The sequence below is a fragment of the Neofelis nebulosa genome, chromosome 5, assembly GCF_028018385.1.
Source record: "Neofelis nebulosa isolate mNeoNeb1 chromosome 5, mNeoNeb1.pri, whole genome shotgun sequence".
Lineage (NCBI taxonomy): Eukaryota > Metazoa > Chordata > Mammalia > Carnivora > Felidae > Neofelis > Neofelis nebulosa.
The window spans coordinates 77207991-77226348 of NC_080786.1; the positions used below are offsets into that span (position 1 = coordinate 77207991).

Consider the following 18358-nt stretch of genomic DNA (forward strand, 5'->3'; position numbering starts at 1 on the left):
TAATTAATTAGGTTGAGTCCTCCTTCAACCCAGCCTTAAAAATAGCTTCGTGCTTAGCCAGAAATAGTCATTGTAAATTAAAGAAGTACTACATCCCCCTACTTCTAGAAAAGAGCTGCCCTTATGTAGGAGTGGGGAAGGTAGTATTCCTCCAAGAAAGCCTTTTCTGCAATTAGGCATTCTGTTCTTGAAGAATATGGCTCTAAGAATCTGCCAGAAAGGTTTGTGTACCTGCCCAGAAACAGGAATTCTCTGCAAACCAAGGGATTCCTTTGGTAAATTGTATTCTGGGTCCCAACGCTGTACAAAGAATTGAAATCTGTTCTCATCCCCTGAGCTATTCCTGCCACATTGCTATTGCTGCCTTATTGCCTCCTTGGTTTCTCCTATGCAGTGAGATTGAATCTGAGTAAAATGTCTTTTCGTTCTCTGAACTCACTCTACCGACATCACAATTACGTGACTCCCAGCTTTGTTCCCATGACACACCATACACTCAGCCCACCTAATGGCTTCCCGCCTTTCTTGTTGGCCATGATGCAAATTATATGTATGTTTTTACTGCATGGTTTTCCTTTTTATAACATTTTGCTCCCTATGTCTTTTCTGGATTCCTAGCCTTGAGATGTTGTGTAAGTCCTACTTTAATTTCCTTCTCCCACAGGCTCTTTTCAGGTGTCCTTGATCCCCCCAGCCTTGCAGCCTATCACCTGACCTTGTCATTGGCGAGGCTCAGATCGTATGCCATCAAAATCACTTTGTACTAAGAGATACAGAAAGATCTGACAATGACAGAGGAAAAAGTCAGTCTTCTTTTTATTATTTGTTTTCTTTTGAAACCAAAGTGAACTAACAGCATTCTTATTTGCTAGGTTACTTATAAACAATGGGGAAAAACTGAAGAACTTTTGCAAATTCTCCCTCTGCTCCCCGCCCCCTGCAGATTTTGCCTCATCTGAGCTAAACCCACATGTTAACAGGAATCAGTCATTAGCTGACTAGGCAGTGGCCATAGCTGCAGAGGGAACGTTCCTTCCAAGCTCATCTGCACTGGGGGTTGGCTGACAGGACGGACACACGTGGCCTTCCACAGCCGCCATGCCCAGTGGGAAATGCAGCTGGTAGAGGATGACACTGAGCAGGGTATGCGTAGACCCGGCCCAAGCTGCAGCTCTGCCTTCTCTGATGGTGTGGCCTGGAACAATTCACTTTCCTTGTCTGGCTCCAGTGTTATGGCCTGAGAAATGAGTTAGACCAAAGAATCTCTCAAGACTCGTTTACCTGTAAGAATCTGGGAGGTCTGTGTATAAGCAGCTGAATTTCAGTTTGAACTTTTCCATACCATGCATGCGTGTACACAACTGTGATCAGAGCTGCTGAGTTTCTCAAAGACCAGTAGTAGCCATCAACAGTGGAGTGTACTGTTTAGCCACATAAACATACAAACCAAATGAACAGAAAATGCAAATTTCCTTCTCGTTTGCTTTAAAATTTAATAGTGTTGGCTCCATAGCTCAGGGGTTAGAGCACTGGTCTTATAAAATTTAATAGTGTCTATCCACCTGGAGTTTTGAGTCTCCCTCGGGGGCAGGGAGAAACCTAGAAAACCTCTCACCAAGGCTATGGTCTAAGAACAGTAGCTGTTCCTGTGATTAAGGTCCTCTGGTTTTTTGTGGTTCTAGGCCCCATCGCTGTATCAGCAGCTGCCAGTCGTATTCAACCTTTAGCTCTGAGAATTTCTCTGTGTCTGATGGAGAGGAGGGAAATACCAGCGACCACTCCAACAGTCCTGATGAGTTAGCGGATAAACTGGAAGACCGCCTGGCGGAGAAGCTAGATGATCTGCTGTCCCAGACGCCAGAGATCCCCATTGAGATATCCTCGCATTCAGATGGGCTCTCTGACAAGGAGTGCGCCGTGCGCCGCGTGAAGACGCAGATGTCTCTGGGCAAGCTGTGTGCGGAGGAACGTGGCTACGAGGTGGGGCTTCTCCTCCCTTCTCCTCTGATCACTGTAGCTCTTTGGGTTTAGAGCATACTCAAGTCATTTAGGGTATAAGATAAAACAACTGCCTCCTGGAAGTAAGTAGAAGTGCAGAGATCCACAGAGCTCCCTGAAATAAAGGCAGTTCTCCTAAATGAGGCACAAACATCAAACTGCTCGGGCATCCTTTCTTCTAAGATTTAACTCAAACATCTCCTTCTCCTGACCCCATCTCCCTTGTGGTTACGGGTATGAGCCTCCCCTCTCCATGTCCCCTGGATGATGCTCTCATAGCACAGGGAACACTTCAATGCCTGTCCAGTGCTGCCTTTGAAGGCAGGATAGCAGAGTGGTTGTAAGTTTACACGTGGAATCTGACTGCCTAGATGCCAGTCCCAGCCTGAGTTCTCTACTGACTGACCGCAGCATTGGGCAAGCTACTAACCTCCCTGTAGGTCAGTTTCCTCATCCGTAAAGTGGGAGTGATTAACAGCACTTATCTCCTAGGGTGCTTGTGAGGATTAAATGAATTCCCTAGATGAAAACCACATACAGCAGTGCCTGGCACATAGTGAACACTATGTAAATGGGGCTGAGGTGGTATTGCTATAATTGCTATCATCATCGACATCATCATTTTTTTTCTTCCAAGATTTTCCTTAAATTCCAGTTAGTTAACATATAGTATAGTAGTGTAGTATTGGCTTCAGGAGTAGAATTCAGTGGTTCATCTCTTACATACAACACCCAGTGCTCATCCCAACAAGTGCCCTCCTTAGAGCCCATCACCCATTTGACCCATCCCCCACCCACCTCCCTCCAGCAACCCTCAGTTTGCTCTCTGTCGTTAAGAGCCTCTTATGGTTTGCCTCCCTCTCTGTTTTTATCTTATTTTATTTTTCCTTCCCTTCCCCTTGTTCATCTGTTTTGTTTCTTAAATTCCACATATAAGGCCATGTCATGTTTATATGTCTTCTCTCTCCAGAAGCCCTGCAAGGACAGGACCTGGTCTCATGTATCATAGCCAGCAACCCAGCACAGTGCCTGTCCTCTGGGAAGTGTTCCATACATGTTTACTAAGTGATTTCCCAAACAAATTAAGGTTTTCTTTTGTCTCGACTTTGCAGAATCCTATGCAGTTTGAAGAATCGGACTGTGACTCTTCAGATGGAGAGTGTTCTGATGCCACAGTCAGGACCAATAAACACTACAACTCTGCTACTTGGTAATGAAAGAAAACCCATCCTGAAGATCTCATGACTATACTGGCATTTCAGATCCATCCCACCCCCAGACTCTTCCCACTCTCTCCCTGCTTTTTCGTCTGGGAAGAGAGCTGCCCCCTCTTTCTTACCCCTAGAAATGAGCTGCAATAACAGGAACATGAGACTTCGCAAATCTCTTGGAAAAAAATATCCAAATGAAATTAAGTCTCACTGAACATTTCAATCAAGAATGGCAGGGATCTATTTTATTGAATATTCTAGCTACTGTAACATTGATATTTATTTTTGTTTGACATTTTAACACTTTGTACTGTAAAGAGTGAACTATATATGATATAGAGACAGACACAATAATTTCTTGCAAAAAGAGAGAGAGAGAGAGAGAGAGATAAAGGAAGAAAGAAAAGAAAGAAAGAAGTGGAATTTAGGAGCAACATCGTTGGGAATTTGTGGGGCCAGGAGATATTATTGCTACTTGAACAATTGGGACCAGTTCTTTTGACCATAAGAGACGAAGAAGAGCCAGAGCAAGACATACTGATTATTTTAGAAAACAAAGAAAAGCAATTCCAGGTAACTTGTGAACAGACCACATTAAGTTCAACCAGCTTGCCCACATGGGTGATGGAAATGATCTAGAAGAGACTGATGACCAGATACTTGCACCCAAGGTCCTTGAGGGCATGTGCTTCCTCTAGGAGGAAAAAAGACAACTACACATCTGGAAGCTGATTTCATTTTAAGAACTTGAAGCAGCATTTGGTAGTGAGACTTACAGATAGCATCAAGCCTTGTCTTTGACAAATGCTTCCCTTTTTAATGCTATCATTGTCATTACCTTGACAAATGTGTTACCTTGACCAATGTGTTGATTTTTCAGACTCAAGTGCCATTTTCTTATAGCCTATTTCCTTTCTACCTGTTGACCACTTCCTTTAGGAAAAAAGGCAGGGGGTGCCAAAAAGAGAAAAAGGAAATTTACAACAGTATTAGAAAAGCAAATGTGGAATTTGTGAGTGCGTTCTCACAATATCTCAGTTCAGCTACGTGAAGAAGATCAGATCACCCCTCTGTGGAACCAGGTTACTTGTCTACTAGAGTCATATTGATTCAAACAGAACAGACTTTGAAGGCAGCTAGCGTGTGTGTGAGTCTGTCCAAAGTCCAATCCCGAACCACCCCCTTGTTTTTATTCATTAACTCATTCTATCTGGGAAGCTTTAGTGCCTGGCTACCACTATCAGGATAAAGGCAGCATAAGCAACTTGTAAAAGTCAACCCCTCCCACATTACAGTAGCATTTTTGTTAAATGCAACTGGTAAAGTGTATTTTACTGCACTTTGGATCAATGCAGTTGGAATAATTGAATCTGGAAATTTATAGAAAGAATAACTGATGCTGAGCAGCAATTAGAGAGATTTTACATTGTCCAAGACATGAGGTCCTGGCTTGTCTCTGGGGTCACGGTCTTTGAAAAGCATCCCAAGGAATTTCATCATGCCTCAGCTTCAAGGAAATTTTTATCTAGAATTTTATATAAAAACGGGTGTTGGCCTAGTTTCCATCTCTGTCTCCAAGATAGGTTACTGTCAAACAACCTCTCTAGGCTCAAGACCTGAAGAACATGGCTTGACTCTTTGACACTGCATCACGTTGGACATTAGGAAAGACTTACACATTACAGGTATTAAACTATTTCCAACAAAGATGAAAACGTTGCCCTCCGCTGGGGGTCGCCGATTGCATCAGCCAAAAAGGAAAGGTGGAGGGAATTTAGAGCACTTCCTTTGCTTGTCTGATCCCTCCATGTGTTTACACTTTATGTTGAGTCGTTGATTTAAAATTTAGTGTCTATAATTTATAGCTCTTAGGTAAGATGAAGGAAAATGTTTAACTTATACAGAGAGCAGTATTGTTTGCATTAAATTATTCCATTTTGTATAAATTCTGTAGCTGGACTACATGAAAGATCTTAAGTTATGGCATTATTATCACTGTTATTTTGTTTTATAATAATTATCATTCTCATTTTCTGTCGATCAGAAGGTGTGGCTTTACAGTGTAGCACAATGATTGTGTTTATTGCTAACCATGAATAATTATGGGTTTTTATGATTTTTATGAAGGAATGAAAATGGAACTGCCATTTGGGAGCTCCCTGGTATTCATCTTAGTTGTATTCCCTCATTTTCTGTGTGCAACAACAATCATCTGAGGATGCGGGTTCTGCCCTGGAGGCCAGTTGGATGCACTGTGGCTTTGACTTGATCCTGAAAGCTCCCGGGTGGGCAGATGACTGAGTGGATGGACAGATACTTCAAAAGCTGTAAACTTTCTCAAGTTTCTTAAGAAATAAAATCATGGGACTACATTAGAGGCAAAAAGAGAATTATTTAGTCCCCTGGGAGGAGCCGACCTGGGAGTTGCTGCCCGGGGCCCATGGGTTAGGCAGATTCAAGAGCGGGCAGCACAGTTTGTCATCTCCTTCTTTCCAGGTCCCATAGTACCAACTTTTTATTTCTCCTGGCTGGGAGTAGCAGGGAAACATAAAAAGAAACAAGCAAACAAAAAGAATATGTATATCGTGACATTGACATAAAATGCCTAGCTATGATGTCATCCCGTAATAAGACTAGAGGCATTCTAGAAGGAGGCCTACTCAGAGGGTGATCGGGCCGGAAAAGTACCTTAAAAGGCCATATTTTCCATCCTTGGACTTCAGACCACACTCAACTGTGAATCTCTCTGGTTCATTTCTTCTGGGAACTGAGAGTTCATCTCTTGAGACTTCAGACCACACTAAACTATGAATCTCTCTGGTTCATTTCTTCTGGGAACAAGTCTATGTCCCCTTTCTCTCCACCATAAAACACACTTTAGCTCGTCCAGTTCTTGCCCACCTGTAGTGGCAAAAGGAAACAGGAGGGTCGGCTTCTGTCTTACATCTTTCAGTGATGGTCTTCCTCGAAAACCCACACCTGATACCTCATAACTTTGATGTTTTTTGAATTCCCAAATATGATAATGCCATATACCTATCTGGGTTAACTGTTATAAGCATGTTAGGGTAGTAGACAGTGTTGAATCATGAGTCATTCACTGTATTGTTGAGAGTTGAATAAAGCTCCACATTGAACCCTTTTATTTATTTATTTATTTTTAGTAGAAGTGACGAGAGGCTTCAGAAAAGTCTAGGTTAAAAAGAGAAATGCCTTCTCTATCCCAGCCTTGCCCTTCACTGCCTGCCTTGAGCTAACCAGGACAATTTTGAATCCGTGTGTGTTTCTTGGAGAACAGCTCCACATCCTCTGAAGAGTGCTGAATCTAAGAGCTCAGGAAATTGAAGAGCTGATCCTTCAGTCCTGAGGACTGTGCCACAATGCTTTAAGGAACCTCAAAAGACTGTGATTTCAAGCTTCATTGTTGATGGAAAGCTTAACCCCCTTGGGATCAGTGTCCACATTCATTTAGCATCTGTTTTTGACTGACTGCAAGATAACGAGTTTTAATTTGTGTTGCAGATGAACATTGGTTCTGATTTTCATCTATTTCTAGATCATGTCCTCTGGTAACAATTCCTATTAAAATTGCTTTGCAGAGGGACTGAGAAGCCAACATTCACTTTGAAATCGTAATAGACCTTACCGCCACTGAAGTTTAGACCTGTTTGCAAGATTGGGGGAGCTCCTACTCAAAAAAGATTTGGTACAGCCTACTTGAAGTTCAGATATTTAAAACTTTAGTATCAACAAACCATCCTTCTAGAATTAAGGATTTTTTGTAGGACGTACTAGGTACTGGACATATATTTCAGGGCCTCATTGTGCTAAATTTCCCTCTTACCCTAAGTAATAGATACGATGATTTGGAATTTTCCTGGTACCAACCCAATTTTAAATGCCCTCCCCTACTGTGAAGCCCTGACACATCCTTTCCGTGTGAATGCATCCTCACTGATCACCTAATTTACTTTTTTATCCCCATGCCTTTTTGTCTCAAGTGTTCCCCCTTTTCGTAAAATGTTCCTACTTGAACTTCCTGGAACCGAATTCTCTAGAATAGAACATACTTGGAATACAAGGGATTCCTGCCTTGCTCTGCAGTACAGTTTGCTGTTTTGTTTTTCCACGAAACCAGAAGCCAATATACTATCACATACTGCCACCTACCACCTCCACCCTAACACCCAAGACTGATGTTATTTCTTGATCGCCATATTCGTTCCCGCCCAGCCCGGACACAGCCTCAGAACCTCTCATAACACAGCACTTGGAGAAACAATGACAGCTTGATTGGAAAAGGGGACATCTATTTCAGCATCCCAACTCGAACCTCACAATTTTCTCAAGGTGGTTTGAGATCTTGAGTTAGCCCTGAAGGGAGAATGACAGGACCACACCAGTGTTCTCCTTTTGGAGCCCACCCTGTGGCTGTGGAGGTCAGCACCACTGGCAGGAAAAGGGCCACTTGCTTCCACCCACCGCCCTTTTGGACTACAATTCCAACTGAATAATTTCCAGTTACTGATGGATTGAATTCCAAAGTGTCTCTTCATTTACGTCATTTCATTGTGTTAAATAGGCATGTTCCTCCCTCCCCTTCTATAAACAGAAAGCTAAAGTTAGGTCCCAGTTACCTGCTTCTTTCTTAGACTCTGTGAGGCTAATGTATCAAAACAGTGTGATATTCTTAAGACTTTGACTTGTACTGTCAGTATGAATTTAGTGCCTTTCCAGGCAGCAAGATTTTTCTTCTTTGCTGATTTCATAGAATAAATGTCCTACTTACTATACTCATATCACCAATGTTACCAACCTCACAGACTAGCACGTAAGAATTACATTAGTCTGTTTGCATGTTCCAGCCAGTACTGCAAGAGCCTATTCAAACTGGAATGAAGTAGGTTGCCAAGTGGAAGAGCCTTCTGGAACCTGGAGCATTTCTCAGGGACAGGTGGCACAAGAGGGGAGCTCTGAAAGCACTGCTCTGAAAAACAGGGTTACGCCAAAGGAGTTGGACTAAAGCTTTTGTTAACTTGTCACATGACCAGAACATGATGGCAGGATTTCGTAGAGACAAGCCCCTAGGCAGATGCAAGGCCACCGTAAGAAAACTTTCGGCAGACCCCCGACCCCCAGGCTTACTCTCTGGAGCCACTTCACCACACTCGGGAATGCTGCCTCCTGGCCCCAGGCTGTTGCCCAGTGACCTGACAGACGGGGTCCTCCAATGGTCATACACAGAGGGACCCTGCAGCCAGAATGTGCAAGCTCTTAGGAAGATAGCCTTTTTTTTTTTTTCACAATTTTTTTTTTAACCTTATTTATTTTGACAGAACAGGGGAGGGGCAGAGAAGGAGAGACAGAGGGAGAAAATCCCAAGCAGGCTCCACACTGTCAGCACAGAGCCCAATATGGGGCTCAAACTCAGGAACTGTGAGATCATGACCTGAGCCAAAGCCCAGAGTCAGATGCTTAACTGAGCCACCAAGGTGCCCCAAGAAGATATCCCTTATTGACCGTATCATCTGAGTGGCTTTCCACCTCCAGTGCCCTCTTCTCAGACTCTGGAAGTGGGAAGACCCACTCTGATTCTTTATTGCAATAATTTGAGTTCCTATCAACTTGGAGCAAATTCTTTTTTGGGGTTAAGTCTCAAAATGAGCTTCCTCATCTGTCTCCCTGGACCTCCAGTACCGTCAGTCCCCTGCTCCCTGTGGTTTCTGATGCCAGCTCCATTTGTACTGAATAATTGTACACTGATGGGAACAAGAGCGACTATCGAAGCAAACCAATGCATGGAATTAAACAAAAAGCGTGCTTCACTCCTTTCTGGTTGTGTCTTTTCCTCAGGTTCTGTTTGTGTCCCGAAAGCTGCCTTCACAGGTCTCAGCACTTGTCAGAGCTGTAAGGAAAGGAAAACTTCACATGCAGGGTGGCCTGCAGCCAGGAAAGCCAGGTGTGGAGAAGGTTTCTGTGGCTGTGGTTTCAGACACACCTACAGAAGAAGGGGACAACCATCCCTCTCTTAATAGTTTCCTCTTGATGGTGGACACGTGCCCTTCTTCTTTCCCATGGCCTTCCTGCTGCCCATCTTGTAGCTACTCTTCATTAGTGACTCCACTATAAAGTAAGTGTAGAGAAGGAAAAGGTGAAAATGAAAATCTGGCTTCTAAGGAATCATACTGGTAAGAAGCCTCCTGAGAGTGATGCTAAAACACCATTTTGGATTGTTTTTCAGCCAATCCTGATTCCTGCTGGCAAGGGGAACTGAACGTGAGCAACATGTACAACACACCCCATACAGAACGTTTATATCCATTTATTTGGGAAATTGCTTTGCCTGTAAACTCACAACTGGTAAGGCACAGTGTAGCAAAATCACGAGGCAAGAGGGAGAGAGACAAACATAAGGATCTTGATAAAGGGCACACACTTGCAGTCGTGTAGAAAACATACTGGCTTCCCCTTGCCTCCTGCTCCTCCAGAACACAAAGAGCCACAGATTTCACACAGCCTTCTCTTCACCCCCGCTCCTGTAAGCATGCTTCTTCTAAAGCAATATGCCTTTAAAAATGAAGTCCTTGTCGTGTTTTTTGGATCATAGCCTGTCCAAAAAACACTGCTTAGGAATTCATTCTTCCTCCTGAACAGGAGTATTCTCAAGAATTCATGCAGAACACGTGGCTTGAGGGAAAGCCTTGGCAAGATTCTTGGCCACACCAAATCAAAACCCAGCAGAGGATGCCCAACAGCAACGGTTCTGGTAAGAAATGACGAGTTAGTCCTGTACGGTACAGGATCCCAGAGATGGTCAGTGTAGGTGCCAAGGTCCTGCTGTACTTGGAAGCATTAACCCAGGTCTGTGCCAGTTCAGTACTGCAGCTGTAAGCAGCAGCAGCAGCTACAGATCATTAAAAATACAACACAACACAGTAATCCAAAACCAAGTTCTCCCCCTTGGATTAAAAGATAAGATAGAATTATTCCTCAGTTATTCTTGACAAATGACAAAATGAAAAAAATTCAGAGGCTATGCTGGCTGATAGCTGAGTGTACTGAATCCATTCTCCTAGCAGGACAGAGACAGGATTCCCACACAGAAAGGACAGATTAGAAAATGTACCGACAGGTCATTTGGTTCCAGTGAGTCAAGGGGCCCTGCCCCATTCAGACAGGTAAGAATGTCCCCAGAATATACCCATAACATGCAGAATTTGCTGCATTCATATTTAATAGTCTATTTGCAATCAGCTGAATTGTCAGAACACGCAACCAAGAGATTTGACATGTTTGGTAACATCAGCGCATCTGAACACAAAGCATCACAGAAATCACTGTGCATTTGAGTTGTATGTGAAAGTTCTATGCAGTTTGTCAGCTAGTTCCCCTTGGTTTATGGAAGAGGTAGGTCATTGGCAAAAAAAAAAAAAAAAAAAAAAAAAATACAGAAGAAAACACTCTCCATGAGACTAACAGGATAAAAGGTAATGTCAGTGATGTGGGTTCACATCATTTACACCAGTAACATCCACTAGGGATTTAACAGAACACCTGTCACAACAGCCTATCACTTTGCAGAAGAGGCACTCTGGATTAAGGACAATCAGCATCCTCTCCTGAAGCAGCACAGGGCTTGCTGAGAGACAAATACAACAGACCATCCTGAGTTCCTTGTTTTTCAACAAAATACAAATAGGATTTTCTAGAAGGCCATCCGTTTCACGGAGTACCCTGCTAAACCAGGACTGGTTTGAGAACCTGATACAGTTCACCTTCTAGAACAGAGCGTCCTTTATAAAAACACTGCACACAGATATATAGTGTCCAAAATCACCTGTTGAGGGTAATTAAAAAACAATGACGGGCTGCACAGGACCACACCCATTATACAAATAAACAACAAAGTCCAAGGACATGGCAACCAAAAACCCAGATCACGTGTCCTTTCTATTATTTAGATGATTAGTGTTGCTTATTTCATTCAAATGCAGGTCCTTTTGACTAAATTTTTTAATGAGGGTTCCAGGAACTAAGGCCACCAGAGCAATGGCCAAAAGCTTGAAGACCGTTTCCCAGGAGAAAAGAGCATCCAGAGAGGTCAGAGTTGACAGGATGGAGCCTGTCTGCACACAGATAAAATTGTATGGGACCAAACCTGGAAGAAAAGGGAAAGAGCCTGTTACTAGGGGCAGCAAAATAAAAAATAATAGCCCTTCACAAATGTCCCCAGGAATTCACAACCCAGACTCCAGAATTTTTTTTTTTTTTTTTTTTTGCCTAACTCCTGACCCCTCAGCACATTACCTCTTTCCCTCCCTCTCTACTCCTTCCCCTCCTTTCCTCACTTCCCATAAACAACTGCCTTGTTTAACAAACAGGCTTGAGATGATTTATAAAAACACATATACTACCATAAGACAAAAAATGTTTAATAGGAAAAAGAAAAGTCAAGAATAAGTTAATCAGGAGATACAGTTAGTACAAAAAGTATAAGGTTCACCAATTTGCTAGAAGTGCCCCAAACTGGGTTCTGAGCATCCAACAGCCTAAGTAATGAGAGGTACCAGTATTATGAGATTTATAGCATGCTAAGAGAAAAACACGTTTCTTAGAAATAGTACTACTTTCATGTTCTATACTGTCTCTAAGCGATCATCAAATCCACTGGATCCCAAAAGTCTGACTGGTAGCAGACAGGCTGGTTATATAACAATCCCAGGGGAAGCTGTTAAAAACACATTCTTGGGCTCCCCACAGAGATTCTGGTTACCTGGGCCTGGAGTAAAACCCAGGAAACTCTAATAGCTTCTCCTGACCTCTACCCCGGAAACTCTGACTGGTTTGGGACCCCCTAACAACCTGTTCCTTCCCTACAGTAGATGCCTCAAGTTCATAGAGTACTCAAGGTCACACACCTTGTCAGAAGGGGGACTGGAGCCCCGGTCTCCAGAGTCTTGCCAAGCCTTCTGCCACCTAGGTAATTACAGGCTGCTAACTGAGGTACTGAGGCACTTTGTTTGAAAGCCAAAATGACCAGAATGAGCTGTGGTCAATTTTGCTTTAAGATCTTACTTTCTCTCAAGAATTCCCTATCAACAGCAGTTGTTCAACCACAGATTTGTTATGTTCCACCTGGAAGCCCTGAATAGTCTTCCCCTCCATGCTCTAAAGTAGGTTTAAGAGAGGCAATCCTTGCCTAGGCTTAAAGTAGGGTTGGTTTACTTCTAGTGTGGAGAAAACAACAGTCACTGATTTTACAGGATGTTAGCACACTACCACTCTGACAAAGGCGAACCAAGGCACAGACTTTGAGAAACACTGCTCTGGTCCCAGCTCCTCATCTGGCCAAATGGTTCATGGAGGGTAAGTAGCTTATTGAAGGTCATACAATTGTCAAAAGGCAACAAAGAACTTCACTAGCACCACCTCTTTTTTTCAAGGCAGATCTTAATCAGAGGCCAGAGCCAGGCACATGCCCATGTGGCTGATAACCCAGGGCAGGCCCCCAACATGACCATGCTGAAGACACAGACTTAACCCACCAGCTTCTTACCGATCAGAACAGAGAAGAAGAAATGCACAATCGGGATGTTCAGAATCGGAGCTGAGAGGTTCAAGAACCAGTTTGGTGTCATGGGGAAAAGTCTCAAAAACAGTAGGAAAAAAAACAAGCTGTTTCTGTTCTCTTCCACCTGTAGCCAAAAAAGACAAGGTCATTAAGAAGCAGAAAGAATCTCTAGACATGACAATCTGTTAGTGCCAAGCACTTTTCTAGATACTTCACATATTGTCTTCCTGAATCGTCCAACAACCCTCCAGAGTAGAGACTGTTTTCCTCATCTTTTAAATTTTTTTTTTTTAATGTTTATTTTTGACAGAGAGAGAGAGAGACAGAGCATGAGCAGGGGAGGGGCAGAGAGAGAAGGAGACACAGAATCCGAAGAAGGCTCCAGGCTCTAAGTTGTCAGCACAGAGCCCGACAAGGGGCTCGAACTCACAGACCGCGAGATCATGACCTGAGCCGAAGTCGGACGCTCAACCGACTGAGCCACCCAGGCGCCCCATGTTTTCCTCATTTTTTAAATGAAAGTACCTGAAGTTCCAAGAAGTCAGGAACTTGCCCCAAATCACAGAGCTGGTAATGATGAGGCTGGAATTTGATCCCAGGTCTGTGACTCTTGATCACATCAAAAGGAACCCCTGGGAGCTCCAAAGCAGGGTGGAGGAGCACAGTGGGAAACTCCGCAGGGCCCTGAGGTGACACTCCAGGGCCCGGCACTCAGTTGTGGCCCCTCCGCTTACCTTCCTCTGCAGCAGGCATACTTTATCAGGGAAGTAGGAGACCACCAGCTGTTTGCCAAAAATACTAGAGAGCAGATAGCAGCATGTGGCGCCCACTGATGTCAACACACAACACAGCAGAAGCCCCAGCCATGGTCCAAACAAAGCACCAGCTAAAATGTTCTGCAAAAACAAAACAAAACCCCCAGCCATTAGAACATCTGGTGGCGACCAGCCACCTTGTACTGGAGCCCAAGAGTCATAGGTTCCCTCCTCTTTTAGTGATTTTCCCAACCAAAACCCAATTCCCATTTTATTTTATTATTTTTTTAATGTTTATTTATTTTTGAGAGAGAGAGGGAGACACAGTGTGAGTGGGGGAGAGGCAGAAAGGGAGGAAGACACAGAATCTGAAGTAGGATCCAGGCTCTGAGCTGTCAGCACAGAGCCCGACCCGGGGCTCGACCTCATGGACCGCGAGATCACGACCTGAGCCGAAGTCGGACATTCAACCGACTGAGCCACCCCGGCGCCCCCCCCTCAACTCCCATTTTAAAGGTGTGAACAAAAAGTGATGGAAGAGCTGGAAGCTCCAACCTTGGCCTTGGTCTCTTCACCTTTCAAACAGGGAAGATTCAGAAGGCAGGTGATAATTAAATGGGATAACAGTGTATACAGCCCCCAGCCTGCTGCCTGGGTTGTAGTAGGTCCTGCAAACACTGGTGCTCCAAGAAGGGAGAAATGGAACTCACACGTTATTTTAACTATCTTAAATGAACACAAACCACGAATTCTCTCCTTCAATAAGAACACATAAGCTATATAAAATGTCTTCCTTCTTTGCTTCTTGCTGGAATTACATCTATGTGGTACACAACACTGGGGGTTCCATGTTGATGAGAGCTCTAGCTGACACTCACCAAAGTCTTAGATTAACAAAAATGGAAAGTGAACCGGTATGCCCTAAACACACTTTGGCCAGTAGACATCACCCTGTCAACATGGGATCCAAGACAGAAAGTAAAAGGGGAAGTTAGAAGTGAGAAGGTGGGGGTCTGATGAGCACCTACTGTATGTTAAGTGCTTGACTGTATGTCTTATTTAATCCTCATGATGACCCTGTGTCATCTGCCATCCTTACACCATTCTACGGGGATAAGAGACTAAGTATCAGGCCTAAGCTCACACTAGGCAGAGACAGGATTCACCCTCCGGTAGCATCTGACTCTTTGCCCTGAAGAGGGATCAGCTCAAGAGGGAGGGCAGGTACAGGGGCAACCCCAAGAAGCCAGCCCCTGACTTCCAGGACCACACACCTCCCCCGTCTCTCTCGGCATGGACATGTTTGCTTTTCTTCCAGTTTCCAACAAAGAGATTGCTTAAGTGCATCCAGCTGAGCCTGGGGTGAGGAGGCTCCATGCCAGGGCAGGAGAAAGAAGCATGACAGAAGGAAGCTTTCAGGGATTTCCTGCTCAGTCTCTTAGTCATTCAACAAATGCTGAAGGCCAAGCATGCCAGGCACCATCACAGAGCCAGCTGCTCTATAACCACGTTCCATTCAGTTCTGCCACGCAACAGTCCTAGGGGGTGGTTTGAGTATCCCCGTTCTCCAGATGAGGAAATGGGGTTGCAGAAGTTAAAGGGCTGGCTCATGGTTACACAGCTGGGATTCAAACCCACCCCAAGCCCTAAAATATACACATATTTACATGCAGCAGCTTAAAACGCCGCAGGGAGCACAGCAAGGTTCTTCTGTAGAATCTGAGGTGGGGGTGGATGAGAAGCAGCCCGCGACTAGAGCACATGTCTAGGCCCAGCACTGCGGCTCCGAGTGCTGGGGGCCGCCTGGGAATTCCAAATAACTTTTCCTCCCCACACCAGAGAAGCTTCCAGCCTCGCCAGTCTAGCATCATCATGAACAACTTGCATTTGTTCATGGAACATTTGTGAAGGCACTTCCCTGTACCAGGCAAAGAAATACAAAGCTGAGAGTAAGGAACAGGCCTGGTTCGCCAAGAGCTCAAAGACTGGTGGAAAAAACAGATTTAAAAAAAATAAATAACAGAAAACAGTGCCAAAATCAGAACATTATGGAAGCTCTGAGGAGGAACAGCTGAGCCAGCTCAGATTGTGTGTGTGTGTCCAGGACAGCACACAGCCATCAATGCCTTAGAAACAAAAACAGCGCATTTGAGACTCTGGAGCTGGACAGACATGGGTTCAGACCCCAGCCCTGCCCCTCCTCACTGTCAACTTGGACAGTTACTTCTCACTGCCTGTTTCCTTATTTGTAAAGTGTGATAATCAGGCCCACGTTATAAGGCTGTTAGGAGAATTAACTAAGGTCAGTGAGGCAACTGTGAAAGTGTCTGACACTTGGGAAGCTGTCATCAAATCATTGCCACAGTAGTCTAGCTCTGGACCATATGATTTGCAGCCTGAGGCGGACTCTGCAAAGACAGAAGGTGGCAGAGCACCTGGGTGGCTCAGTCGGTTGAGCATCTGACTTCAGCTCAGGTCATGATCTTACGGTTTTTAAGTTCAAGCCCTACATAAGGTTCATTGCTGTCAGCACAGAGCCCGCTTTGGATCATCTGGCCCCCTCTCTCTGCCCCTCCCCACCTTGTGCTCTCAAAAATAAATAAATATTGGGAAAAGGGGGGGGGCACTGGGTGGCTCAGTCGGATAAGCATCCGACTCCAGATCAGGTCACGATCTCTCAGTTTGTGGGGTCAAGCCCACGATGGGCTCTGTGCTGACAGCTCAGAGCCTGGAGCATGCTTCTGATTTTGTGTCTCCTCCTTTCTGCCCCTCCCCTGCCTGTGCACAGGCTCTCTCTCTCTCCAAAATAAAAGTAAATAAATAAATAAATAAGACAGAAGGTAGCTTTCTAGCACACACAGAAGGAGGGCAAGGCACTGACCAGGAAGCTGGAGCCAGGGATGGCAAAGCCCTGTTTGTAGAGGTAGGCACTGCAGAACAGCAGGAACACGTAGGCCTGGTGCTCCTTCCGGTACTCTCGAAGGACCTCAGAAAGTTCCCGCAGCTCGGCCAAGTCTGAGGGGAACCACAGTGACCTGGGGATTTGGAAAAGCAGATGGAAACATGAGACCAGATCAGCCTAGCACCTAGAAAAGTCCTTTGTGTCCTCTTTCCAAAGACACAGACATAAGAGCCCCGCTTTTGGAAGCAAGAGACCTGGGTTAACATCTCAACTCTGCTACTGTCCAGTAGTGTGATCTCAGGCTAGTCCCTGGGCCTCGGTTTCCTTATAGAAAAAATGAGTGTTAAGTTTCCTTTTAGTTCTCAGGTTTTATGATCTATTCTTAAGAGACAAATGGATTAATTTTCAGGCAAGAACTAAATGTCCTAAACTGCCTTCCCTTCCTGGAACACCCCCTCCCCCACAAACTTCAGGCCAAGGACAATTAAAACTTCACACTGCTCCTGAGTTACTAGGTAAAAGACTGTTTTATCAGTCACTCACAAGCCAATTAAAGATTCTCTTGGAAAGTATATCTGTCCCACACCACAAACATAACCTTCTTGATAATATGTCAAGCTTGAACTAATCCTTTCAAAGAGGCTGCTTGTTCACCCCGCTCTTTATCTGGCCCTTAGTGCATTCTGAACCCTGTACAAGGGTGACAGTGTAAGGGCTACCTTGCCTCTGACATAAGAATAACCCTTGAATCTATCAATGATCAATTATGAGCACACCCTCCTAGTTCTCATCAGAATGTTTCTCTTGGTGTGTCTGACACCCACAGCAGAGCCTTCCCAACCTCCCAACTAGGGTAACCGAAAAGTTACCCTCATATTCAAATATCAGTAACATTCTTGTGAACGCCATGCTGTGGCAGGCACATTTCCATAAACTTTATGAACAGTATGCAACACTGACGGCAAACCAGCCCGGTAGGAATTGCACCGCCTCCAGCCCCACCCAGATGGTCATGAGAAGGGGGAAAGTAGAGATATTCAGGAAGAGGGGCGGCTCCGATAATTAATTCGTGAATAAAGGGGTCCTTGCAACACTTCTGCAGACCGAATGCCGTAGAGTCCCAAGGGCAGGGCTGACGGAAGTGAGATGGGGTGGGAAGAACGACGGAGGGAGGCCGAAAGCGGTCGTAGAGATGAGGCTGCGGGACCACACAAGGGCGAGGGTCGGCTGAAAATGCGGGTCAGAGCTGGGCCGGGAAGGCGATCGGCACCCGGCTCCCGTGGTGATGCCACGGCGCAGACAGAGGTGCGCGAACCGGTGCCGCCGGCATGAGGCGCCGCGTTTCCCTCGGCAAATCACCGCCCTGCGTGCAAAGCCACGGATAGCGCGCCCAAACTGCACTCCGCGCAACCAGCACAGCGCAGGTTCAGTCCGGGCGGACCACAACTCCCATCCACCCCGCCCGCCCGAGACCGGACAGACGCGGCCAGGACACCGACCCTGATCTCCAGTCCCAGACCTGAACCCCGGCCCCCGACGCCTCCGATCCTGGAACCCAATCTCCGATTCGAAGACCCCATCCTCGTATCTGTCTCCCTTCCTCGGACCCGAACAGCGGCCCTCGCCACCCGCGCCACACACCTGCCTCCAGTCTCCTCGTCCGGGCCCAGCGTCCGCCCGCGGGGCAGTCGCGTCGACAGCAAGTACAGGGCGAAGGTGCAGCAGACGAAGACCAGCAGGAAGCCAAGCAGGGGGCGCATCTCGGAGCCGGCGACCGGACCCGCCGGGCCACAGAAGAGCCTGCAGGCAGCGCCGGGCGAGGCTGCGCGTTGGCCTATGCCTCCGGAGCGTATTCACGGACGGACCGGGGCGGGGTCAGCACCAAGCCCCGCCCCCGAATCCAGGCCCCGCCTCCGGCCTG

At 45.7% G+C, this 18358-nt stretch overlaps 2 protein-coding genes across 17 annotated transcripts in view; one reads left to right on the forward strand and one right to left on the reverse strand.

Moving 5' to 3' along the window:
- Window positions 1–10058, forward strand: part of MAP3K13 (mitogen-activated protein kinase kinase kinase 13) — a 174641-nt gene extending 164583 nt beyond the window's left edge. For 13 of the 15 annotated variants that reach the window (XM_058730721.1, XM_058730722.1, XM_058730731.1 and 10 more), the window contains 3 exons: window positions 1683–1980; window positions 3111–3208; window positions 9864–10058. In XM_058730721.1, coding sequence (XP_058586704.1) covers window positions 1683–1980; window positions 3111–3208; window positions 9864–10032 — 565 coding nt within the window. In that variant the 3' untranslated portion in view covers window positions 10033–10058. Of the gene's footprint in view, window positions 1–1682; window positions 1981–3110; window positions 3599–5336; window positions 6826–9863 lie in introns of those variants that run through there. The other 2 variants (XM_058730733.1, XM_058730734.1) reach the window with 2 other exon arrangements.
- Window positions 5707–18305, reverse strand: TMEM41A (transmembrane protein 41A). Of its 2 annotated transcripts, none has more exons than XM_058730741.1 (5): window positions 18079–18305; window positions 16417–16570; window positions 13515–13676; window positions 12766–12904; window positions 5707–6110 (listed from the first exon to the last, which is right to left on the reverse strand). In XM_058730741.1, the coding sequence occupies exons 1-5, from the start codon at window positions 18195–18197 to the stop codon at window positions 6010–6012; spliced, it is 675 nt and encodes a 224-aa protein (XP_058586724.1). In that variant the 5' UTR covers window positions 18198–18305; the 3' UTR covers window positions 5707–6009. The 2 variants fall into 2 exon arrangements, with proteins under 2 accessions (XP_058586724.1, XP_058586723.1); XM_058730740.1 differs by lacking the exon at window positions 5707–6110 and adding an exon at window positions 11031–11367.
- Window positions 18306–18358: the final 53 nt, after the last annotated feature.